Here is a 27,133-nt window from a genome sequence, read left to right as displayed (position 1 = left end):
AAGCACAGGCAGTGGTGGTGGATTTAATATGGATGCTTTTGAACAACTCAAAATCTCTAAAGGTGGGTCACAGGATTTGTATTTTGTTTTTAATTTCCTGTCATGTTGAAGAATGTTTATTACAGTATCGCATATAAAAATAAAATATTTAGGAGTGCCTAGGTGTCTCAGTTGGTTAAGCATCCAACTCTTGATTTTGACTCAGGTCACGATCTCAGGGTCATGAGATTGAACCCCGTGTAGGCTCCATGCTGGGTGTGGAACCTGCTTCAGATTCTCTGTGTCCCTCACAGAGCTAGAGCAAACAATTCTATAATTTGTATGGAACCAGAAAAGACCCTAAATAGCCAAAGTAATGTTGAAAAAGAAAACCAAAGCTAGAGGCATCACAATTCAGGACTTCAAGCTGTATTACAAAGCTGTAATCATCAAGACAGTATGGTACTGACACAAAAACAGACACTTAGATCAATGGAACAGAATAGAGAACACAGAAAATGGACCTGCAAACATATGGTCAATTAATCTTGGATAAAGGAAAGAGTATCCAATGGAAAAAAGACAGTTTCTTTAGCAAATGGTACTGGGAGAACTGGACAGCAACATGCAGAAGAATGAAACTGGACCACTTTCTTACACCATACACAAAAATAAACTCAAAATGGATGAAAGACTAAATGTAAGACAAGAAGCCATCAAAATCCTAGAGGAGAAAACAGGCAACAACCTCTTTGATCTCGGCCACAGCAATTTCTTACCTGACACATCTCCGAAGGCAAGGGAAATAAAAGCAAAAATGAACTATTGTGAGCTCATCAAGATAAAAAGCTTTTGCATAGCAAATGAAACAATCAGCAAAACTAAAAGGCATCCTATGGAATGGGAGACGTATTTGCAAATGACATATCTAATCAAGGGTTATTATCCAAAATCTATAAAGAACTTATCAGACTCAACACCCAAAAAACAAATAATCCAGTGAAGAAATGAGCAGAAGACTTGAATAGACATTTTTCTAAAGAAGACATCCAGTTAAAAAAAAAAATTTAAAAAAAAAAAAAAAAAAGGGGGTGCCTGGGTGGCTCAGTCGGTTAAGTGGCCGACTTCGGCTCAGGTCATGATCTCACGGTCCGTGAGTACGAGCCCCGCGTCGGGCTCTGTGCTGACAGCTCAGAGCCTGGAGCCTGTTTCAGATTCTGTGTCTCCCTTTCTCTGACCCTCCCCCGTTCATGTTCTGTCTCTCTCTGTCTCAAAAATAAATAAACATTAAAAAAAAAATTAAAAAAAAAAAAAAAGAAGACATCCAGATGGTTAACCAACACATGAAAAGATGCTCAACATCACTCATCATCAGAGAAATACTAAAGAAACCACAATAACTTACCACCTCACACCTGTCAGAATAGCTAAAATTAACAACTCGGGAAACAACAGATGTTGGCAAGAATGCGGAGGAAGGGGAACACTTTTGCACTGTTGGTGGGAATGGAAACTGGTGCAGCCTCTCTGGAGAACAGTATGGAGGTGCCTCAAAAAATTACAAATGGAGCTACTCTAGGAGCCAGCAATTGCACTTCTAGGTATTTATCCAAAGGATATGAAAATGCTGATTCGAAGGGGCCTATGCACCCCAATGTTTATAGCAGTGCTATCAACAATAGCTGAATCATGGAAAGAGCTCAAATGTCCATTGACTGATGAATGGGTAAGAAGATATGGTATATATATATATATATATATATATGGAATAAAATATATATGGAATAAAATGGAATATTACTCAGCCATAAAAAAGAATTAAATCTTGCCATTTGTAACAACATGGTTGGAGTATTATGCTTAAGCGAAATAAGTCAGAGAAAAACAAAAGTACCATATGATTTCACTCATATATGGAATTTAACAAAACAAATGAGCAAAAAGCAAAAGAGAGAGAAAGAGTGGCAAACCAAGAAAGAGACTCTTAACTATAGAGAACAAACTGATGGTTACAAATGGGAGGTGGGCGGGGACAATTGATGAAATAGGTGATAGGGATTAAGAAATGTCCATTGACTTATGATAAAGAAGATGTGGTATATATATAAATATACAGTGAATTATTACTCAGCAGTCAAAATGAATGAAATCTTGCCATTTGCCAAGAAACAAAACAGATGAACATAGGGGAAAGGAAGGAAAAATAAGATAAAAACAGAGAGGGAGACAGACCATAAGAGACTCCTAAATACAGAGAACAAACAGGGTTGCTGGAATGGTGTTGGGTGGGGGGGATGGGCTACGTGGGTGATGGGGGTTAAGGAGGACGCTTGTTAGAATGAGCACTGGGTGTTGTATGTAAGTGATAAATCATTGGCTTCTACTCCTGAAACAAATACTAACTTTAATTTAAATAAGTAAATTATGTGAAATAAATCAATAAATTTAAAAAAATACCATGAAGAAAAGCAAGTTTATATAATACATAATTCAAGAACAGCTTATATACAGTTACCGAAAAGCGAAATGCAATACAAAAGTGTATAGAACCAATTGTCAGGAATAAAATATTTAGTCCTCACAGGAAAAAAAAAAAAAGTTCTCTTTCCCTGTCCTCCTGTTCCTCCCTCCACCCTGCTTGGGCACGTGTGCTCTCTCTCAAAATAAATAAATAAAATCTTTACCTATCTTCTTCTCAAGAAGAAATAGATAAATGCAATGGGATGCACAATCCGGAAGTACAGGTGAATGCATCAGTGCTACCTGTATAAATATTAATAAATCTGAAAAATATTCTTGGAGACAATAAAGTTGCAGAAAGACGTATGAGGTATGGCACTATTTATTTAAAGTTTAAAAGGTTAATTTGTACATAATCGAAGCATATATATGTAGTAAGAATGTAAAGACCTGAATAGGGATGATAAGCAAGTTCAGGGTAGCAGTAACTTTAGGAGAGATGAAGAGAAATGGTTGGGGGCTTCAGTAAGTCCCTTCATGTATATTTGTTTAAAAAGAAAGAGTCAAAAAAAAAAAAAGAGTTAAGAAAAACAGGTTGTAGCAGCAAACATGGAAAAGTTAAGATTTTTTTTCCCATAAGAATGAATACATAATCATTCATGGTACTATTTTCTATAATTTTTCCGAGTGTTTAAAATATTTCATTATAAAATGACAAAAACAAAACTCTCCTGGTAATTGGGATGCAGGCAGTCGGCCTTTGGGAATTCTTGCCTAGATGCTTCTAAGGACTACTCGGTTCTAAATGTGTTTGTGTGCAGAGAACTCTCCCCCAAACACTTCTCTTATTCTTATAGATGACCGATGCCGATCCGCCTGTGCCCAAAGTCCTGATGAGATGCAGCCAGTTCTCCTGTTGATGATGTTGGTGAAATCCACCAACCTAACTCTACTTTGAGGACCTAGCCTACAAGGGCCTCTTCCCTGTTGTCTCTTTCTCACCTTTATTAAAGGAGATGTTCTGTCCTACAAGCTCCATAATCTTAGAGCTCTAACCTCCTGCCTTCCTGTCCCCAAGCTGCATTCATTCCAGAAAATTCAGTGGTAGAATTTAGTATCCGTGGGGATCCCAAGAGTTTTCATTGCCTACCCTAAGCATCGCCATTTGCAATCAGTTCTCCTATTGTTGTATCTGCTTTTGTAACTTCCTTTCTATACCAGAAGCGTCCCTAAAATTTAATCAGTAAGTGGCTCAGGGAATGTGAAGAAGGGAGAAGTGGCTCTAGCAGCAGGTGCTATGATGAACTTTGAAATTTAACTTAATTTTGTTATTATTTTTAAAGTTTATTTTAAAGATATTCTTTTTTAACGTTTATTTTTGAGAGAGAGAGAGAGAGAAAGAGAGAGAGAGCATACCCGCACGTGAGCAGGGGAGGGGCAGAAAGAGAGGGAGACAGAATCTGAAGCAGGCTCTGTGCTGTCAGCGCAAAGCCCAGTGTAGGGCTCTAACCCATAAACTGTGAGATCGTGACCTGAGCTGAAGTCTGATGCTCAACGACTGAGCCACCCAGGTGTCCCAAATCTATTTGGTTTATTTTGAGAGAGAGAGAGAGAGAGAGAGAGAGAGAGAGAGAGAGGCAGGGAGAGAGGAAGAGAGAGAAGCCCAAGTAGGCTCCGTGCTGTCAGCTCGGCGGATTCCGACGCAGGACTCGATCCCACAACTGTGAGATCATGACCTGAGCCAAAATCCAACAGTCAGACACTTAACTGACTGAGCCACCCAGGCACCCCCAATTTTGTTATTATTATTTTTAATGTAGTCTGTAGTGGTAGTTCTAAACCAAGGATGGTTCTCCCCACTCCTGACAGGGACATTTGACAGTGTCTGAAGACCTTTCCAGTTTTTGAAACTAGGGGGGCACTACTACCATTCATTGGGTAGAGGCTAGGGATGCTGCTAAACACCCAGTAATGCACAGAAAAGCCCCACCCCCATAATAAAGAATTATCCAGTCCAAAATGTCAGTAGTGCCAAGATTGAAAAAAACCCCGGAATATCCCCTATCAATGAGGGAGAGTGGCTGGGGCTGCAGCTCCGTTAGAGTGGGGACCGTGGAACAAGGGACATAGGAGTCCCTGTGAGTATGTGTATAGACCATTCCTGTATCATCTTCACGGCATGCTGTGGGTTAGGGAGTCAGTGGTGTTGAACATGGAGGATGAGAAGAGGTTAAGGAAAAACTGGAGAGGAACACAGAGTCCGGGTGGTTGGAGAGAGCAGAAGGAAGCTGCCTCTGATGTCTTTGAACTTGGCACCTTGCTATAAATAGCACCCTCGTGCTATAGAAATAGAGGATATAGTGTATTTTAAAATATTTTCCATGAAAATGAGGTAGGTAGTTACGGTGTTAGCCCCCAGTGAGTGGTGCTGTCCTTCGCCCACACTTGTTTCTGTTGTGATTTTGCCATTCCTCTTGTCGAGAGGTGGAGTCTGTTTTTCCATCCCATGTGTCTGAGCTGGCCTCAACACTTGCCTTGACCAAAAGAATGTGGAGGGAGTGATGATGTGTGACTGCTGAGGCCATTCAGGTTTGGTTTTCTCCCCGTTAGGACACCACTGCCCTCATGGGAGGGATCTCGGCCTGACACAGTCACTGAGGAAAGGGTCCGGCCATTCGACTGGCCTGGCCCTGCGTCACTCCCAGCCAACCTTCCAGCACAGTGGACTCAGATGAAACCAGCTTGTCTGCCCAGCCAACCCATGGAATAGTGAGGAATAATAAAGTGTACTTATGTTAAGCCACTGAACTTTGGGCTAGTTTGCTACACAGCAAGAGATAACTGGACACTGTATATAAATGGCTTCATTTGAAGCAGCAGATGATAGATTTGCCTTAGGATGTTGTGTACCTGTCAGATCACGGTTCAGAGAAACTGAGTTCTTCCTCCTTTGTGTCTCGTAGCACTTCTCAGAACTTCTGGATGAGTTTTCCCAGAACGTCTTGGGTCAGCTCCTTAATGACCCTTTCCTCTCCGAGAAGAGTGTGTCGATGGAGGTGGAACCGTCCCCAACATCCCCGGCGCCTCTCATCCAGGCTGAGCACAGCTACTCCCTGTGTGAGGAGCCTCGGGCCCAGTCACCGTTCACCCACGTTGCCACCGGTGACAGCTTCAATGACGGTAAACTCAGGGCAGGGGAAATACTGGGACCACGGGACCTTTGACTCGGAGCTCCTCGGGGGTGTGGAGTGTGCGTTACACTATTGTCAGCACTCACATTAGCCGCATACCTACTCCACAGAAAGCCTAGGGCTTGGGCTGTGGGGAAATGCAGAGTCACGGGATGCTTTCCCCACCCCCGGCCGTGTGCTCTGGGAACTTGCTATAACGAATGCCAGTAGTTGCTTTCTTTGACCCCGTGGATTGGGCAGCAGAACATCCTTTTGCAAATCAAGGTTGGCCTGTTTGGTTGGTAATTCCGGTAACTCCAATGGCTTAAGGGATCGTGTCATTTTTTTCTGAGAAAGAATTTTTATGACCGCTCTTCTCCACACAAGCTTCTTGGGCCTCCTCTTAACCCATATTCAGCATGTTCCCTTGACCACATGTATACGAGATCTTGGCGAGCATTCCTAGGTCACCTAGCATTCCTGGTGACCCTTTCATGCCCATCATCAATGCCAACAGTATGGTATTTGTTGAAGATCTAGTTTTCTTGGCTTTAGAGTGTTAAGCTGTTTGACCATGTGTCTGTAAAGTGACTTTCTTCCAGATCTGAATTCCTTTATTACATATTATCAGTGCCTTAAATTGTAGCTATTGATTCACCTGGCAGTTCTTGAGTTCACATGCTAGACACTGGAGGAAATAGAAATAAAAAATGAGCACATTGTTCTCATAGAACCTACCACGTGGGGAACATTAGAAATATATACAACTGACTATAAAAATGGAGAATATATGCTAAGGGTGGTGGTTAAGGTTATGTCCTCCGCAGTCAGACCTCAGTTTAAGTTCTATTTCAGTGACTACTTGTGGGCCAACTACTTAACTTCCTCATGTGTAAAAGTAGGATAAAAACAGCATCTATTTCATGTCTTGTAAAGATTAAACATCAGAATATACGCCAGTGCCTAGCCCAGGATATCGTTCTTAGCTGCTGATACTAAGGATATTGTTCTCAGCCGCTGTTGCAATCATTCTTATTTCAAACCAGGAACTGTAAGAGGATGGCAGGGCTTTAGGTGATCAGGAAAGTTTGGGGGAGGATTTCTTAACTTCCCAAGCTATGACCTACAATGAAATGTGATATTGGGTTTCTAGCCATCAATATTCACTTTTGTTCATATTCATTCCCTATTGCAAAATCTCAGATAGTCCTCCATTGTTCTATAGAATGAAGCTGACCTCACAGCATAGCTTTCAAAGCCCTTTGTGGGCTGATCCTACCTCCTTTCCCCACCTTGTCCCGTCTCTCCCTGTCTGTGTGCCTCTGGCACTGACTTTTCCACTCCACGACTTTTCTTACACTGTTTTCTTTATTCTGGGTTCCCATTACCTTTGTCAGCCCCACCAGTCAAATTCCCACCTACCCATCAAGACCCAACTCAGTGTCATCCGGTGCCAGACTCTCCCATCTGGAAGCTGTCGCCCATTATGTTTTCACAGCACTGCTTCTGTGTGTTTATTTGTTTTGGTTTTGCCATTTGTCTAGAGACTATTACATGTGTCCTTATATTCCAGCCATTATTTATTTTTCTATTCTCTTCTCTGTTTTGAGCTGGTTTGTGAGCAAGTATGATTGTGTGTTCCTGGTACCTAGCACTGTGCTTGGCACTTTGATGGTATCTGATAAACAGTTATTTCACTGAGTTAATTGTACAGTAAGTGGTTAAGGGAGAAGGTATAGAAAAGACTGAAGCACATTCCTAACCTCTGGTGACAGCATCAGGGAAGACACCTGCTCTGCTGTCCCCTACACTGCTTGCTCTCTGACTATGCACATACACTGGGCTGCATGCATTTGATCAGGTGGTGTTTCTTGGCCTTTCGCAGCTGTCTTGTACAGGGGCAAACACAGTGCCAAGTAGGAGTAGATATTTTATAAATGCTTTATGATTCACTCTTAAAATTCACTTCATAGCGATTTATTGAGTACCTACCTTGTACTTAACCTGCGAGGCACTGTTTTAAGCATTGAGGGTAAAAAGTGAACACAATTACAAAGGTCTCTGCCTTCATGGAGTTTACATTCTAGGAGGTAGGGGTGACGGAAAATAAGAAAAAGAAAAAAGTAAAATATATGGCTTATTCAATGGTGATCAGTGATATACAGAAAAAGAAATCAGAAAAATGGATAGGGACTTGCTGAAGGACGTGGGCGGGCATCTTAGTCTATTCAGGCTGCTGTAACAAAAATATTACATGGCTTATAAACAACAGAAAATACTTTCTTATGGTTCTAGAGCCTGGAAGTCCCAGATTAGGGTGCCGGCATGGGTGGATGAGAGCCCTCTCCAGTTGCCGACTTCCTGTTGTATGCTTACATGACAGAAGGGACGAGGGAGCACTGACGGGTCTCTTATTAATAAGGGCCCTGTTTCCATTCACAAGGGCTCCACCCTCATATGACATAAGCACTTCCCTAAGGCCCCTCTCCTGATAACATCACATTGGGCATTAGGATTTCATCATGAGAATTTGGGGGGACACAAGCATTCCCACCATAACGGGGGATGAGGAATTGAAATCCTAAATAGGATAGACCAAGAAGGACCATCTTTGAAGGTAAAGTTTGAGTAAAGGTCAGCAGATGAGGAAAAGAACTAGCTGTCTCAGGAAGATGCTTCTAGGCAGAGGAAACATCAAGTGCAGAGGGCAGAGGCTGTGTGGCTGGAGTGATAACAATAGGGCCACCTTGTATTATATTTAGATGATTATATAATTGTGGAGTGGTCAGCCATTCTGCAGCCTTGCTGTTCTAGAACATGCAGATTAGAGAAGGCCTAAATAATCTAGGCGGACCCACTTGCCCCTTCAATTCCACGTATGTTTGCGGAACACCTGCTGTGGGTCAGACGCTGTCCTCGATAATTGCAATACACAATAGTGAAACTTAGATCCCACCTACAAGTAGCTCAGACTCTAGTGAAAATGCCATGTACCCCAATACTTGACCAGGCAGAATGGAAATGTCCCAAAAGGAAATTAAACTGTAGAAGTTCAGAGCAGAGAAGGCACACCCAGAGAAGATCATAGGAAATGTACCATGAATGAGACAGAGTTTATTTGGGCCTTGAAGCATTGAGTAGAGTTGGAACAGTGGCTGGAGGGAAGCAGACGGAGGCCCGAGGGCTGGGACATTGATTCTTCTAAAACAAGGTCTCTAGTGAAATGGTTTCAAATAAGTACGTTTCCAAAGGTGCCCGTCTCTTTCTCTTCCATGATGAAACGATTTCTTTGTATTTTAATTGCAATCAATATAAATGCAACCCAGGGGAACTCAGGGGTGCCATTGATGCTAATAGTTGAGTGTTAGGGAAAAAGAAGCAGTGAATCTCTTCTGGGAAAGCTTTCTTATCATTAGACCAAAGCACACTCCATTCAGTTCCCTCACCTCGTGCCTCCCTCTATGTATAGATCCTGTGCTGCTATAGGCTTTGCTAGTAATTTGCTGAGAACAGGTGTAGTGGGTCAGATATAGCTTGCAAAGGGCTTCTGATCCACCATTCATGTTCAAATATCAGGATTTCTCTGAGTTAAAACCACCTTCCTATGCCAGCAAAAGCACTTGTACAAGTAGGGGGTAATGAACAAGGAGGGTAACCATTTGGGCGGTGTGAAATCAAAGTTAGCGTACATGAGTAGATGGGGCACTTTCCCCGGAAAGCTTTGCCTACATCTTAGCATCCAATATTTTTCTGAGTTTGGTGTAGACAGACAGATGTTTGGGAACAGAATTATTTTATTCATTTGAAACCCTGTTTGCATCCACCTTGAGGGAGGATCAGCCCCAAGGATCCTTCTTGCAGCACGTGTTCTGCCCAACAGAGCCCCTTCCTGTTGGAAAAGGGTGGTAGTTCTTTAGGAAGTGTGTAAGAAGGCGGCATTTAAAAATTGCTGTTCACATTAAATTTAATATTCTTTTTCTCTCGCTTTGGGAAAACAGCTTAAGCAAAAGTAGGAGTCCTTGTTTCTAGTGATGGATAGCCAGTTGTTTCATTATACCTGGGAAAGCCAGTGATTCAGATCTCCTTGTCCAATTTTACTTAGATTAAGTGGAATTCCTCTGTAGTTGCTGCTAAGCCTAAAAGAAGATGATGAACAATTGGAGTAGACCGTCTCCTACTTTATTAGGATTTTTCTCTGTCTTTATACTCTCTTCCTCTCTCTCCCACTTCTTTCTTTTCCTTTGTCCTTCCTTGTTCTCTCCCTGCTGTTTCTTCTCCCCCACCCTCCCTCCTTAAACCCCAGACCAGTGACATAGGGCATATTAGGTGCTCTTATCCTCTTGACTTTTCATGGACCTGGATGGACTGTAGACCCCTAAAATGATATACAACATTTTGGGCTGTCCACATTTGTCATTTTTTTCTGCTGAGAACATCTATAACTTTTTTTTAGATCCTCAAGAGTCTGTGACTGCCACCCTCGCAGCACCCCTCCTCCCCCTCCCCATTCCCCCCCCACCCCCCACAAAGAGAGGTTGAGAAACACTGGTCTAAGATTACATAGGAGTCATCTATCTTCAGGACTGAATATGACTGTAGACTTCTTTCTCTGAAACACTAGAGCTAAAAAACTCATGTGGCCTCAGCAACCACAGGATCCAGACGTCAGAGTGTGGGCTCGGCCTTCAAAACCACCAGAAAGATATTCTGCCCCCAGCTCATTCATTTCTCCCCATGATTAAGGCTGTTAACCAGATGCCAGGCAGGGTTTTCTGTTCTACAAAAACAGAGAGAGAGAGAGAGAGAGAGAGAGAGAAGGTTATAAAAAGATAAGCAGAAACATCCAAGTAAAATGTCTGTGGATATTTCTATACGGGGATTGAGGGAAAAAAGCTTATATTTGAATGACCAAGTCCTGTGCCTCACCACATGGAAGGTATCTTCACGAGTTATTCTATTTTAGTCATGTTCCTTTGTAATTAACTCGGGAAGCTATGTATTCATTTGCTTTGTTCTTTAATTTCAGTCTTCTTCCTGAAGAAGAAGCTTAGTAGAGCCGGAGTAAAGCTGTTCAGGGCGATCTAGACAAGGGCACTACCCTTCCAGACGATAGAGGAACAAAATTAGAACCTACGTAAAATATCAACAGATTCAGCATAAAATACACTAGTATAGGAGTGATCTAATACAATATTTACACCACGCACAAGCCAAGGTAACTTTATTTGGGGTGGAATAAGGGATTGCAACTGTGGCCGTTCCAGGTTCTACAGGGGCTGGGACTAGGAACATAAATAATAATTATCTTCCTTCCGATTAAGCCAGCTGGGCTTTTAGTGCTAGCAGAGGCGAAGGATGGCTAGGTAAGCCGGCTTAGTACGGATACCCTAAATTTACGGCGCTGTTTTCCCAGGTGGGAATGAAAACAATAGTCTGCGAGCTAAAGATGAGCAGTGCTGCCGGTAAATGGGAAGCCTGGTGGAAGCCAAGACTCGGGGTTTGGGGAGAAACAGATATTTAGGAAAGTGGGGTGGTGTTTGGGGGAAGGCTTGAAGACGAAACTAATGTCTCATGGCTGATGATGCCAGAGCACGGACAGCGGGCCTAGACATGGATCATTAATGCAGGGAGAGAAGGAAAGGCATAAAACATGCATGGCAAAGAAATCATGGATTTTGAAATAATTAGATGAAGCCCAGAGCAGGATTGACACACGGTCCAGTAGGTGGAGTAGAGGGGAGAGAGGAGTCATAGGTGACTTGGGTTTCCAGTCGGCAGTGTTGCAGATATCTTGATGTTGAAATGCTCCGAGGAGGTGAGACCTGAAAGTCACAGAAAGACCACAAACAGCTGTATCTTTATCACATTTACTTTGAGCTACAAACAAGAGCGTCAGTCAGTCAGAGCCACCATCATAGAGGGTGTAGATTCAAGGGTAGAAAAGGAAGACTTGTCGCTCATCTCCCCACAGAGGGTAACTGGGTCCTCTGATGTGGGTGGGCTGGAGACTCAGAGGTGGTGGGGCTGCTCTCTCTGAGTCTGATGCCTGAGCTCATGGTATATGTCCTTTGGCTATTCGTCACCTTTTTGGGTATTGCCTTTACTTTCTTTGTCTAACAGGCAAGGAGGATAATGATGCCCCCCGCAACCTTTAAATTTTTTTTTGAATATTTATTTACTATTTTTGAGAGAGAGAGAAGAGACAGAGACAGAGAGAGAGAGAGAGAGAGAGAGCATGAGCAGGGGAGAGGCAGAGAGAAGGAGACACAGAATCCAAAGCAGGCTCCAGGCTCCGAGGTGTTGGCACAGAGCCCGATGCGGGGCTCAAACTTGCGAACTGTGAGATCATGACCTGAGCCGAAGTCCAACCCTCAACCAACTAAGGCGTCCAGGCACCCCACAGAGGTCCTTCTAATACATGAAAACATTTAGAACAGTGCCTGGCACGTTTTGGCTATTGTTCGTTGGTCTTAAACTGGGAATCTTTACCTCAGGAACACTGGATTCAAATTTTATATAAACCCAGGTGAGAATATAGCAAGAACCAGTGTTGCACCTTTTGCAGTAGCTAATTATGGGCTCAAAACACGTTAAGGGAATAATAATCACTTTTGGCTAGAGACCCATTTAATCATTGATCTGTTGTAAAGCAATATCCTAGAGTTGCAAGGAGAACAGCCTGTGAATCCCAGGTCTGATGCACACCTGCTAGGTAACTTTAGGTGAGTTATTTGATCCCTTAGCTTCCTTGTCTATAAAATGTGGGTAGTAGTAAGTAGTGCATGCCTTACCTGGTTACTCTTAAGATTAACATATGTAAAGCTCTTACAACAACATTAGCATATAGTAAACACCCACAGTTAAGTGTTTGCTATTTTTACTCTTTTCAACACCTCATCATGTCACTCATGACTGATGGTTATTTCAGGGTTAAGGCTGTCACGGAGGGGACCGTGGGCAGACAGGCCACCAACTTTCATTCAAACATGTGGCGGGCTGTATATAGTTTAACGTGATTCTGAAGGCACCTGGGTGGCTCAGTCGGTTAAGCGTCCGACTTCGGCTCAAGTCATGATCTCACCATCATGAGTTCCAGCCCCGTGTCAGGCTCTGTGCTGACAGCTTAGAGCCTGGAGCCTGCTTCCAATTCTGTGTCTCCCTCTCTCTCTCTATCTCTCTCTCTCTCTCTCTGCCCCTCTCCCACTCACGCTCTGGGTCTTTCTCAAAAATAAACAACCATTAACATGATTCTGACACACTTGACTCAATTCTTGCCTTTCTCCCAGCCTCCAGAACCCAGCCTTAGCATTTTCTCCTTTAAGAGATTTTTACATCAAAAAGCAGTCAAGATTTGCCAGCTCCTTTGAAAAATTTTGAAGAGCAAGCACAGTTATCAAATGCCGAAAGATTTAGATGAGGTGTACTTTAATTTACAAAAATTTCCTTTTCAATGTTAGTCATGTCATATCAATAGCAAATGGATATATATGTGCATGTATCATATAAGTGGGATTTGCCCCACGTGATTTCTCTTTTTAAGAATATATATGCGGGGCGCCTGGGTGGCTTGGTCGGTTAAGCGTCTGACTTCGGCTCAGGTCATGATCTCACGGCCCATGAGTTCGAGCCCCGCGTCGGGCTCTGTGCTGACCGCTCAGAGCCTGCAGCCTGTTTCAGATTCTGTGTCTCCCTCTCTCTCTGCCCCTCCCCTGTTCATGCTCTGTCTCTCTCTGTCTCAAAAATAAATAAACGTTGAAAAAAAATTAAAAAAAAAAAGAATATATATGCATACGTATTATATATACATATGTGTATATCTTTTTTCTCCCCCTCCCCAAGGAATCAACATCTAATCAATACTGTAATTTCTGCAGTATATATGGAAGTGATTGAGGATGTACATTGTAGTGTTGCCTCTGTGTTGGCTCTGATGTAGTGTCTTTTCTGGCCCCTCCATGCACCCTGCTGTGGGTACTCCTAGAGTCTGGCCCCATTTCCCATGGCAGTTCCATTTTGTCCTTGGATGGGAAGGACTTGCTCACCACCAGCAGACAGTGGCTTATTTTTATTTTCTGGCTGATAGCTAAGTGGTGATGCTAAGGAATCATGCCAGTTGAGTTTGACCTTTGACAGGAAACCATTTAAATAAAGTCAGATGATATGGGGGCCAATGGTCTTATTCCCCACAGTATGCACTACTGACCTTATTGGGTGATTTTTCCTTGTGAAATGAAACTTAAAAGGTGTGTAAACACCATTTAGGAAAAAAAAAATTTTCCCTCAATATCTGAGCTTCAGGTTTTAGAAATTAAAGGGTGTCAAGTGTACTGACTTTTGTTTTTGTAGTTTAGCCAATAACTCAAACATCTGAGGATAATTCCAGTTCTAAGCCATGGTGGCTCTACTGATATTTTTGACCAGAAAATAAAACCATAAAAATAAGGTAATGTGGAAAATTGTAATACATGTTCTATTCACGCCCTTTCACTCTATCCTTTATTAACCTTCTACCTCATAGGTTACATTTGTCATTTTGTTTTCTCTGATTTGATACTTATTTCCGATGAGGAACAGAGTATAAGCCCAAACTTGGTAGTTTAGGATGAAAACTCTTTTCTCTGATGTCAACTACCACTGGACTGCTATTCTCACCACACTTCTTACTGGCTGACTTTCTTCATATGAAGTCATTTATTTTATGATGTAACCGGTAGATCTAATCAGTCAATCTACAAACGTATTGATATGGTCACAAGTGATGGTTGAGAGGATTTATTATGGCAAGTAGGTGCAGCTATTTTGTTGCAATAGGTTCTGATATAATGGATTTAATTTCTTGCATATACATTCAGCTATATCGTATCAGCCAGCTATACTGCTGCATAACAAGAACCATTAGCTTTAAGAACAGTCACTTATTATAGCTCATATGTCTATGCCTTGGCTGGAGGCTGGGTACTTTGGGTGGGGGACAGTTGAGTGATTTTGCTAGTTTCAGCCAGATTCACTCACATATTTAAGGCTGAGTGTTGGCTGATCTTGGTCAGTCTCATTTGTGGGGCAAACTCTGTTTCACATGTCTGCCCCCCTTCTTCTGGGGTCAGTAGATTGTTCTGGCACATCCTTTTCATTAAGATGGCAGTAGTACAAGTGTGTAAATACAGTTGTGCAAGTGCATTTCAAGACTCTACTCACATTAGGAAGCTAACATCCCTTTGGCCAAAGCAAGTCATATGGCCAGTCCAAGGTGGGGATTAGTCCACAGTGGGAAGGTACTGCAAAATTACATGGCAGTGGAGGGGTGAGTGAAGAGTTGAAGCCAATTATGCAATTTATGACATATATGAAAGTACTCTTTGACCCTTGTTGAGTCAAGGGACTCTGAATAGGCCCCTTGAGCCACTTGGGCTTCTATCTAATAGTTATCATCGCAAGGCATAAAGTTGAACATGTAGAAACAGGCCATGTCAATGCATGATTATCCAGGCACAGGATATTCCAGTACAGAAAATTTAGAAATAGTATATAATCTAAAGAAATAAAACATCCATTCACGTTCTGAATTATTCTCCAGAGAGAATTTTACTATTTTGACACATTTCCTTTCAGTCTTTTTTTTTCTGTCAATTTCTTCATTAATAGTATATAAATTTGTATACAGATTTTTAAAAATATTCTATAATAAGTCTTTCTTTGCCTTGTCATTAAAAAGTTTATATGTGTAATATTACTGGCCACATAAATGTTCCACGTATAGTTGCATCATAATTCGTTCACCTTGCCCTTGTTCTTTACTGTTTTGGTTATTTTCAGTGTTCTGTGATTATAAATAATGCTACAATAATCAGATCTGTGCACAGGACTTTATTTACATTTTTAGTTGTTTCTTTAATGGAAAGACTCCAGGTCAGGATGCAGAGACCAGGTTCTGCCACTGATTTGCTGTGTGATCTAGACCTGTGTGTCAGTTTCCTCATTATAAAATGATATATCTGAGCTTGATGGCCTTAAACTTCTTTCCAACTCAAAAACCATCCGTAAGTTAGAATAATAAATTTCTTGTCAATACTACCCAAAGCAACCTACATATTCAATGCAATCCCTATCAAAATAACACCAGCATTCTTCACAGAGCTAAAACAAATAATCCTAAAATTTGTATGGAACCACAAAAGACCCCAAATAGCCAAAGCTATTGGAATCTTGAAAAAGAAAACCAAAGCAGGAGGTATCACAATCCCGGACTTCAAGCTATACTACAAAGCTGTAATCATCAAGACAGTATGGTACTGGCACAAGAACAGACCCTCAGATCAATGGAACAGAATAGAGAACCCAGAAATGGACCCACAAACATATGGCCAACTAATCTTTGACAAAGCAAGAAAGAATATCCAATGGAATAAAGACAGTCTTTTCAGCAAGTGGTGCTGGGAAAACTGGACAGCGACATGCAGAAGAATGAACCTGGACCACTTTCTTACACTACACACAAAAATAAACTCAAAATGGATGAAAGACCTCAATGTAAGACAGGAAGACATCAAAATCCTCGAGGAGAAAGCAGGCAAAAACCTCTTTGATCTTGGCCGCAGCAACTTCTTACTCAACACATCTCCAGAGGCAAGGGAAACAAAAGCAAAAATGAACTATTGGAACCTCATCAAAATAAAAAGCTTCTGCACAGCGAAGGAAACAATCAGCAAAACTAAAAGGTAACCGACAGAACGGGAGAAGATATTTGCAGACGACATATCAGAATAAAGGGTTAGTATCCAAAGTCTATAAAGAACTTATCAAACTTAACAAATAAAACTCAAAAAACAAATAATCCAGTGAAGAAATAGGCAAAAGACATGAATAGACACTTCTCCAAGGAAGACATCCAGATGGCCAACCGACACATGAAAAAATGCTCAACATCACTCATCATCAGGGAAATACAAATCAAAACCACAATGAGAGATACCACCTCACACCTGTCAGAATGGCTAACATTAACAACTCAGGCAACGACAGATGTCGGTGAGGATGCAGAGAGAGGATCTCTTTTGCCTTGTTGGTGGGAATGCAAGCTGGTGCAGCCACTCTGGAAAACAGTATGGCAGTTCCTCAAAAAACTAAAGATAGAACTACCCTAGGACCCAGCAATTGCACTACTAGGCATTTATCCATGGGATACAGGTGTGCCGTTTCGAAGGGACACATTCACTCCCATGTTTATAGCAGCACTATCAACAATAGCCAAAGTACGGAAAGAGCCCAAATGTTCATCGATGGATGAATGGATAAAGAAGATGTGGTGTGTGTGTATATATATATATACATATATATATATACACACATGTATACATATATATACGTATACATATATATGTGTATATATATGTATACGTATACATATATATGTGTATATATATGTATACGTATACATATATATGTGTATATATATGTATATATACATATATATACATATACATATATATGTGTATATATATGTATATGTATATATGTATACATGTGTGTGTATATATATATACATATATATACACACACATATATATATGATGTATATGTATATATACGATGTATATATACACATATATATGTATATGTATATATATGTATACATACACATATATATGTATATATATGTGTGTGTGTATATATATATGTATATATATATACACACACACATATATATATGATGTATATGTATATATACGATGTGTATATATATGTGTATATGTGTATATATATGTATATGTATGTGTGTATATACCCCCTCCAGTAACCCTCAGTTTGTTCTCCATATTTATGAGTCTCTTCTGTTTTGTTCCCCTCCCTGGTTTTATATTGTTTTTGTTTCCCTTCCCTTACGTTCATCTGTTTTGTCTCTTAAAGTCCTCATATGAGTGAAGTCATAAGATTTTTGTCTTTCTCTGACTACTTTCACTTAGCATAATACCCTCCAGTTCCATCCATGTGGTTGCAAATGGCAAGTTTTCATTCTTTTTGATTGCCGAGTAATATTCCATTGTGTGTGTATGTGTATACACACACACACACACACACACACACACATATATACATGTATACATATATATATACACACACACACGGGCTAAATGGGTCAGAGGCACTAAGGAATCTACTCCTGAAATCTTAGTTGCACTATATGCTAACTAATTTGGATGTAAATTTTAAAAAGTAAAATTAAAAAATAAATAATTTTGGGGAAAAAAAGAATAATAAATTTCTTTTTTTTTTCAATTTTTTTTTACGTTTATTTATTTTTGAGACAGAGAGAGACAGAGCATGAACGGGGGAGGGGCAGAGAGAGAGGGAGACACAGAATCGGAAGCAGGCTCCAGGCTCCAAGCCCACAGCCCAGAGTGGGCCTCGAACCCACAGACCGCGAGATCGTGACCTGAGCTGAAGTCAGACGCTCAACCGACTGAGCCACCCAGGCGCCCCAATAAATTTCTTTATTGAAGTGGAAGCATGAAGGCAACGCCAGTGTTTTGTCCTCAACAAAGCTCGTGGGAAGAGAGGCAGCTTCCTTGGGCTTCTCACTTGAAAGAGTGTCTTTGAGAGAGGAGGTTTTGCTTCCTAGTTCAAGTATCATTGTTCATCCTGCAGTCTCTATTCCTGACACAGCAATGATTTTAGATAGATAGATAGATTGATAGATAGACAAAATTTTTAAAAAGGGGTGTAGGACACTGAGTGTTAAAAATATCAACATCAACTGGGGTGCCTTGGTGGCTCAGGCGGCTGACTGTCCGACTCCTGATTTCATCTCAGGCCATGATCTCTCATTTCATGAATTCTAGCCCCACGTTGGGCTCTGTGCAGAGCCTTCTTGGGATTCTGTCTTTCCCTCTCGCTCTGCCTTCCCCTACTTGTGCACACTCTCTCTCTCTCAAAATAAATAAACAAACATTTAAAAAAAATATATCAACTCTCTTGGGTTGCCTGGATGGCTCATTCGGTTGAGCGTCCAGCTCTTGATTTCAGCTCAGGTCATGATCCCAGGATCATGAGATTGAGCCCTGCATCAGACTCTGCACTGAGTATGGACCCTGCTTAAGATTCTCTTTCTCCCTCTGCCTCTCTCCCCTGCTCACACTCTCTCTCACTCTCTCTCTCAAAAATAATATAAAATAAAATAAAAATATTTTAAAAAGAATATCAACTACCCTGACCTATGTTATGAATGCATGTGCTTTGAGGATGGCTTAGTTACACTGGAAGAACCGACTGTGTTACCTGTCTTCAGTTTGTCTTATAGTTTTGTTTTTACTTTTGCCTTTTCTTTTTTTGCCTTGTGAATTACGCTTCACCACATAGTGGTCGTAAGTGCATGGGGGTGGGTCTGGTCTTATCTTACAATTCCCTGTGCGACCTTTTCTCAGGGATGTCTCCTTACTGTTAATTTTAACATACACTGAGGCTGTATTTTATCTTACTATCTCTCTTCCAGTCTCTCTGCCAGGGATAAATACTGCTTAGTGTGGACAGGCTGTAAGTGTTGACTTCACAAAGCAAAGGCAGCCATATGCCATTCCTGAATAGAGAAAGTGTGATCTGTGCACTCTGTCTCTCCAACTCTTCCCCAAATCTGTCCTGAGTGTGTCTTCCTTGCTGGTGACAGAAGTTTCTAGTTCTTAAGCTCATTTTGGGAGAGGCATTAGAATCTTCTTTTGGCTCTTCATCCAGTTGCTTCTCTAAGTTGAGCCGGGCGCCCATCTGGCCAGCAGAATTCTGTGTCAAGTACAGTGTGGTCTCTCTCCTCTGGCCGCCATCAAAAGGCCCTTTGTTTCCTGCCCCTCCCCCTTCAGCCAGGATGTGGTGCGTACCCTGTGAATGATGGAAATTCTCCCATCACACCATCGCACTCAACAGCTTTATAGAACTAGTTCCAAACGCAAAATGTCTTCAACCAACAGAAGTCTTGCCCATCTTTCCTTTGCCTCAGGAAATAAATCAGGGCTGAGCTAGTCAATGAAGTCAATTATAAATTGGATTGCAGAGGGGGAGATCATTTTCCTTTGTAAATGTGAACCTAACTTTTTCTTGAGTTTCAAGGAAGTTGCTTATGGAATACAGTTTTAATAATTATAACCTTTAGTTTTTGCTTCTATGCCTGCTCTTTCCCTGCCTCTACCAGTTCTGAATGATCTTCGCGTACCTTCTCTTAAGAAAACTTGAGTCCTAATGGGAATGACTTTGCTCTTTGGTATAGTAATGGTTCACTCAGCATGTGGTGTGTGTGTGTGTGTGTGTGTGTGTGTGTGTGTGTGTTTAAACCTTTTCATAAAGCAAGGAATGTATCTTTGCTTCATTTTAGCCTCATTTTAATAAAAATTGTATCAGCTAAGGAATGCTGACTTTGGGAATCTCTGACTTGTTTTTTCTTGTTCTGAACCTATTTGCAGTCTCCTTGTCTTTTCTCTTCCTAACTATTCCCTCCTTTTCCATGACTGTGCTCAGTTAGTAGTGCTGAAGTAATTTGGTAAGGAATAGGTGGACATTAAGTGTCTAGAAGAATGGGCATTAAGGGACAAGGTGCTTCTGTCTGTTCTTAATGCTTTGTTGCAATCCCCGGGCCTGTGATAACCATGAAAGCCAGTAGCAAGCCAAGATCCAGCCCTTTTCTCTAGATATTTGATCCATTGCAGCAAAGGCAGATGTTTATTATAAACCCTGAAGTTTTGCAGAGGGCTAAGTAAAGTTCTGGAATTCTAGGTCGGGCTTAAGGTATGAGTGGGGTCATAGGGAAACAGAAGGACAAAAACAGGGAGTGAGAAGAAAAGAAAGGAAAAATCACTGTTCACTGAGAGCAGAATAGAGCCCACCTGTCCGTGGTCCCCAGACGTCTCTCCTGAGACTCTGGTTTCAAACCATTCGTTTAATTTTAAATGTACTTCTATATTTTTGAATAGATGACACATTCACTTAGTTTGAGAAAACAAATAGTGTAAAACATCACACGTGGAGATTCTTCCTCCCATCTTGTTCCCCATCCATCCAGTCTCCTTGCTGCCCTGACCAGGAAGGTGGGTGTCTTTCTTTTCCGTGTATCCTTGTTGTTTATTTCGGCAAACTTACACTCAAGCGAATGCAGGTATAGATTCTTACTTTGCCATTCATTTCTTTATCCATTTCTCTCCCCTCTCACATCCTCACTTTATTTCCTCCTATTCTGCCCTTTATTGTTGGAACTGTGTTTTGAGGAGCAAGCTCAGTAGTCGTTTGTTTTACTTATGTATGATACCCTGGACAAATTCATACATGTGCTTATCTTTTTCCCATAGATGAAGTGGAAAGTGAGAAATGGTATCTGTCTACAGACTTTCCATCCACAACCATCAAGACAGAGCCGATTACAGAGGAGCCGCCCCCGGGACTTGTTCCCTCTGTCACTCTGACCATCACGGCCATCTCCACCCCTTTTGAAAAGGAGGAACCCCTCCTGGAACCGAATACTGGGGTATACTCAATTTTCTTTTATACACACACACTGGATCAAAAGATACGGATGCTCATTCTCCAATAAGGCATTTAACCTTTTTAGAGCTAGTGGCTGTATATGCTTAAGGATATATAATTGCGTATGTACGTATGTATATATCAATACCTATTGGGGTCAGCGTTTGTTATACCACTTCCTTTGAAGACATTGTTCAGAAAAAGTGGTAGCGAGTCTGATTTCATTTTTCCGATGATTGCTGTTACAAAATTAAAAAAAAAAAAATAGATGGATATCTATAGTTTAAAAAAAAAACAAAACTCTTCAGTTTTAAGCCAGGGGAAAGAGAGGGGTTAAATGATGATGCATGCTTGCATGTGGTGGCTAACTGGAATGTTGGTTCCTGTGTAACATTTTACTTTCCTAGTGCAATGCAGAGTTGCCCTGACCCAGTTCAGGGATCTCCAACCTACCAACGTTTATCGTATTACCCACGGAAAACATAAAAAATTGGGAATTTCTTCCTGGTTCAATTCCATGCCTACAGGAAGTAGAATTTAGTTTGCTCTACCTTCTCTCCAGATATTTCTGGTATCTAGTAATAGACCAGAATCATACTCACACATCTTCTTCCAGATGTTGGAAGCCAGCCCTACCTTTCCTAAAGTTCAAAGCCAAGGGTTATAAACAGTGACTCCACTGACGTTCTTTAAGTCAGATGTCCTCTGAGCAAGGTGTAATATCTACCTATACCTGTTCAGGAAGAGGTCACACAGAAGAGTAGAGGCGCCATATTTGTTCTTAGTGTTCTTGACAACCCATCATGGAAAAGATGAGGGACTGTGAACAGGACACCTCTACAATGCCCTCTAGAATTCCTTTCTCACTCGCTGCCTGGATCTGTTCATTGCACTGGGCTTCTAGAGCGTGTCCAAGTCTCCCTGCTCCTCGAGATGTTGGTTCAGTTGATGTTTTAGTATGTAACTCAGAAAGGTCAGGGTCATGGCCCTGCTCCACTCATGGGCCAGAGACCTTTTCTCTTTTCCGTACTGTTTCATGGTTAGATGTCGTCAACCATGAGGAAGCCTGGAGGGGAATGGATGCAGCTTGGTTCATGTACTTCCTGCCATAGGACAAACTGGTGGAGGCCTGTGGCCCTTTACAAATTCTCCAGACTGTTGCATGATAAAATGCCTTTATGTTACCATAAAAACAATAGAAGGAAGCATTGATGAATTCGCCCTGGTTTTTTAATTTTGGAATTCTGAGTGTTCCGTGAGCTGTAGTGCCAGATTTGGCAGTGAGAGAAAGGTTAAGAACAAAGCCTCCTCCCTGTCAAAGAAGGAGCCTGTGCTCAGCCAGGTTGCTGCCAGCTCCGAGAAGCAGGGCTGCCTGGAGGGCGACACACAGATGACAAATAGCTAGCTTCCCTGGTGATCCTACGAGGTTGTTGCCGGTTTTTAAAAACTGTTTGAAATTCTCCCTTCAGGTTGATTCCTCCTGCCAGACCATTATTCCTAAGATTAAGCTGGAGCCTCATGAAGTGGATCAGTTCCTCAACTTCTCTCCTAAAGAAGGTCTGTCTACCCTCCCTGCCTCCCTTCGGGGCTACTAGACGTCAGAGCACAGTCGAAAGAGAAAGGGAATGTGGGAGAAAGTGCTGGGATTAATTTGTACCGCAGGGATAGCTTGGTTTCTGAAACAGCTCTGTGCTTTAAAACCCTGATTCTCGGGGCACCTGGGTGGCTCAGTCGGTTGAGCGACCGACTTCGGCTCAGGTCATGATCTCACAGTTTGTGAGTTTGAGCCCCGCGTCGGGCTCTGTGCTGACAGCTCAGAGCCTGGAGCCTGCTTCGGATTCTGTATCTCCCTCTCTCTCTGCCCCTCCCCCACTCATGCTCTGTCTCTTTCTGCCTCAGAAATAAATAAACATTAAATATATATATGTATATATATTTACATATTTATATTTATATATTATATTTATATATATTTACATATATATTTACAAATATATTTACAAAATATATTTACATATATTTTTATATATGTGTATGTATATGTATATATATTATATATATATGTGTGTATATTTATATACATATATATAAAACATTGATTCTAAATACAAACTTGGAAAGCTACAATTTAATTTCCCATATATGTATGTACTTGAACCTTTTACCTGTGTGTATATGCTTGAATCTTTTATGCTGAATCTTTTCATTTAGTTTCACTCCTAGCAAGGGTGTTTTTTCAAAACCTTTATAGTCAGCTATGAACTTGGGGTGCTGATGACCAACGCAATTGCTGCCCTTTTGGGTGTGAGCGTGTGAATCAAACCCAATTCTCTGTGCTGCCTCAGTGATCAGTAGAGGCAAATAAACAAATATCTGCAAAGGCACCTTGCCTGTTTACAACAACTTGAGTTTAAACCCTTTGTAAAGTGAATTCACAATTTGTCTGATCATTCAGTGTTTTCAAATGTTGACTTTAGGGGCACCTGAGTGGCTCAGTAGGTTAAACGTCCGACTCTTGATTTTGGCTCAGGTCATGATTGGTTCATGGGTTCAAGCCCTGCATCAGGCTCTGCACTGACAGTATGGAGCCTGCTTGGGATTCTCTCTTCCCCTTCTCTCTGCCCCTACCCTGCTCGCTCTCTCTCTCAAAATAAATACAATTAAAAACATTTTTTTAATAAAAAATAAATGTTGACTTTAAGTGACAATAGTTGCAAAGAGCCTCTTCCCTATTTCTAAATTAGTTCCTGCATCTCACTGGGCGTCTTGCCATCCATTTGGAACAGAATAAGGTCAGACTTGAAGTTGTCATACTTTTCAGTTTTTCTTTCTCTGTGTCGGTTTCTTTCTGACTTCTCTGTCTTGTTCTCATCTGAAGCCCATAGTGAGGAATTCCAAACACTGACCCACAAGTGTCATAGAGTAGAAGGGAGCTTTTTTGCCTTTTTTATTGAGCTACTCCTGCATGGGTCCCACGTTTCTTCCATCTGTGCCTTCGGACCCGCCGTCATCTTCCTTCTTATTTATATCTTCGGCACATAGTTAGAAGGACAGATCTTTAGTGTGATCCACAAATAAGAAATTCTTATCTGCATTTGCCATAGAAAAGGCCTCTGTGTTACAGTGTGTACTTAACGTGTGGGTGTTACATGTGAACATTTCTCATAAAGGCACCAGCATTTCATTGCACTGGAGACTAACTCAGGGTTTTATCTGCGACAGTTTAATCAGGGTTGGCATTTGCCTTTATTGCCAGTAAGAAATGATTGTATTCTTAAAATTCATAATATCGACTAGAATCCCTATAGAGACAATGTTTCTTTCCACTGGGTGTTTCCATTAGCACCATTCAGCTTTATATCCTGTTCTAAAGTATTTCTTTTCATTCTCACGAAAGCTAGCAAATGCATCTTGCTCTTTTAGTTTATGTTGCAATATGCTTCAGAAAGTGTCCTCACTATAACAATGAATCCTGGAGTGACTTCAGAATCTGAGATCACTGGAGGAGAAAGGTTTCAAGAGTAAAGTAAGTGGCAGGCAGTCCTTCCTCATTATCCTAGATTAAACAGAGAGAGGGAAATTCGATATCCTTGTATGCAGTGGAGTTTCGAGGCAAAGTAGCTTGCTGTCCCCAGACCTTGCAAGTAATCTGAGACCGGCATTTCAAATGATATTTAGAAATCTGATATCAGGGCCCCGATAGCCAGGTCAGTGGCTCTTAATAAGTAAGAAAGAGGGGATTCACATTTCCTTCACTTTCCATGTCATGCCGTTTCCCTTTTGTGTGGGGTACCTTCTGCTTGGAAAGGAGAAAAGGATTAGAATAATTTGGACTGTGCTTAAGTGAAAAGGACAAGAACTTGGCTAGTTCTCCAGAATGTAACAGCACAGGGTGGCAGACAGTGGGAACCCCTAATGGGTTTTGCTCCTGGGTTTGGGGATTTTTTTTTAACATTGCTGAAAGATAAACTGAGGCGTATTAAAAAAAAATTTAGGAGTTTATTTGGACAAAAACGTATTCAAATCGGCAGTGCTCAACCAGAAGCGGTTAGGAGAGTTCCACCAATGGGAGCTCAGGGAGAGACTTTTATAATTTGCAGAAGCAAAGCAAAGCAATTATTGATTGGCTGTAGTCTGAAGCCTGGTTGGCTGTTTGTGAATTGCTTGCCCTTAGGTTTCAATTTGGTAACCTTGATGCATCTACAAGCACAGACTTTAGGTTTGCTCACCTAGGCCACAGCGTTAAAGCCATCTCAGTCTAATGGCCTCCTTGTTTAAGTCATCCGACACGTTGGTTAACTCTCTCAGGACTCCTTCCTAGGTGGGCACACATTTCAGACACCTGCAACTGTTGGCAGGGGTGTTGGCATTAGAGATATCTGGATTACTTTAGAACATTCTTTAGCTTGGGGCGCGTGGGTGGCTCAGTCAATTAAACATCCGACTTCGGCTCAGGTCATGATCTTGCGGTCAGTGAATTCAAACCCCACATAGGGAACTGCTTTCAATTCTGTGTCTCCCCCCTCTCTCTCTCTGCCCCACCCCTGCTCATGCTCTGTCTTTGTCTCTCTCAAAAATAAATAAACATTGAAAAAAATTTTTTAAAAAAAGAATATTCTTTAGCTTTAAGAATACCCATAGACATTAAAAACCCATGGAGCTCTTTGGCAAGACTTTGGCAGAGAAAAAGGGAGGCAGCTAGTGAAAGGTAGTACGTTAGAAAAAGAGAAAAACAAGGTCATAGTTAGAGAGAGAGAGGGGTGCCTGGGTGGCTCAGTTGGCTAAGCGTCCAACTTCGGCTCAGGTCATGATCTCCCAGTTCATGGGTTCGAGTTCCCCAACGGGCTCAGTGCTGATGGTGTGCATCCTGCGTAGGACTCTGTCTCTCTCTCTTTCTCTCCGTCTCTTTCTGCTCCTCTCCTGCTCGCACTCCTGCTCTTTCTCTCAAAAATAAATAAACATTTACCAAAAGATAAATAAATAATTAAAAATACATTTTAAAAATAGAGACTAAGACAGAGAAGAAAGAAATGCGTGACGCGAGGAGCAGGGAGGGTGGCAGGAGGGGTGGCCAAGAGGGACACTCCCTGTTACCTGGGATATTCAGGTGTTTTCAGAGAGAGAGCCACCTGGTCCTTGCTTGTCACCTCCAAAGGCAGCTGTGGATGGGATCGATTTTCTTATATCAGTTGTGCCTTACAAGGCCCTTCCCACTGATAGCACCTCGGCAGTCTCTAGTTATGGGAGAGAAGAGGCTAAGGCCTTTCCGCGGCCCCAAGCTGTTCTCTGGCCCAGCTGAGGTGCTAAGGGCTCTGTTGTCCTGGGGGCCTCGGAGGGGCACGGGGTGAAAGGCTTACCCAGGGTTATGCCCCTCGGCTCGATAACAGTGGCTGGCTCTCAAGGGATTTCAGCATAGTGACAATGTCCACGGGTCGGAAAAAGGAGAGTTCCTTTGTCAAAAAGGTTGCACTCAGAGTGGATTGTTCCCTCGGGAGCCCCTCGCTGCTGCCCTGCAGGTGTGTGCGTGATAACACCGACCGAGGCTCCCAGGCTCCCGCAGCCAGCGTGTCTGTGACTCCCTGAGGAGAGGCGAGGGGTGGACTTTCAGATGCTAGGGGACTGTGGGGCAGAAAGATCCCCACCACACGTTTATTTTCCAGCTCCCACCTATCTATCTGTCGGCGGATGGATTTCAAATTCTCTGAAGGAAGAATGGCTGGCCCTGCCGGCACATTCCTTCAGAAACATGAGCTTTTATCAATCAAAGCAGCCACTGGAAACCCTCCGGGGCCCCAAGTTTTGCTAATTTTTTTTTAAAGATTCTTTTTTAAGTACCTGATACATTAACGTGGTTTACACGTCAAGCTATATACATGATAGGAAGTGATACAGTGACAAGTTATGCCAGCGCTCTCACTGTCTACCCTAATTTCCCGCTGCCCCCCTGCCCCCCCCGCCGAGGTCATAATTTTATTAGTTTCTTATATGTTTTCCAGTTTCTCGATGCAGAGACAAGCAAATACGATGTA

General features: G+C 41.9%; 1 protein-coding gene across 2 annotated transcripts in view; it reads left to right on the top strand.

Annotated features, from left to right (window-relative positions):
- CREB3L2 (cAMP responsive element binding protein 3 like 2) overlaps positions 1-27,133 on the top strand; it is a 119,846-nt gene that overhangs the window by 65,731 nt on the left and 26,982 nt on the right. For both annotated transcript variants that reach the window (XM_060633227.3, XM_060633226.3), the window contains exons 2-4: positions 5,403-5,619; positions 20,930-21,105; positions 22,574-22,661. In XM_060633227.3, the coding sequence (XP_060489210.1) occupies positions 5,403-5,619; positions 20,930-21,105; positions 22,574-22,661 (481 nt within the window). The remainder of the gene's footprint in view (positions 1-5,402; positions 5,620-20,929; positions 21,106-22,573; positions 22,662-27,133) is intronic.

The sequence above is a fragment of the Panthera onca genome, chromosome A2, assembly GCF_046562875.1.
Source record: "Panthera onca isolate mPanOnc1 chromosome A2, mPanOnc1 haplotype 2, whole genome shotgun sequence".
Lineage (NCBI taxonomy): Eukaryota > Metazoa > Chordata > Mammalia > Carnivora > Felidae > Panthera > Panthera onca.
Note: the sequence above shows the minus strand (reverse complement) of the source record. Positions and strands in the feature narration are given on the sequence as shown.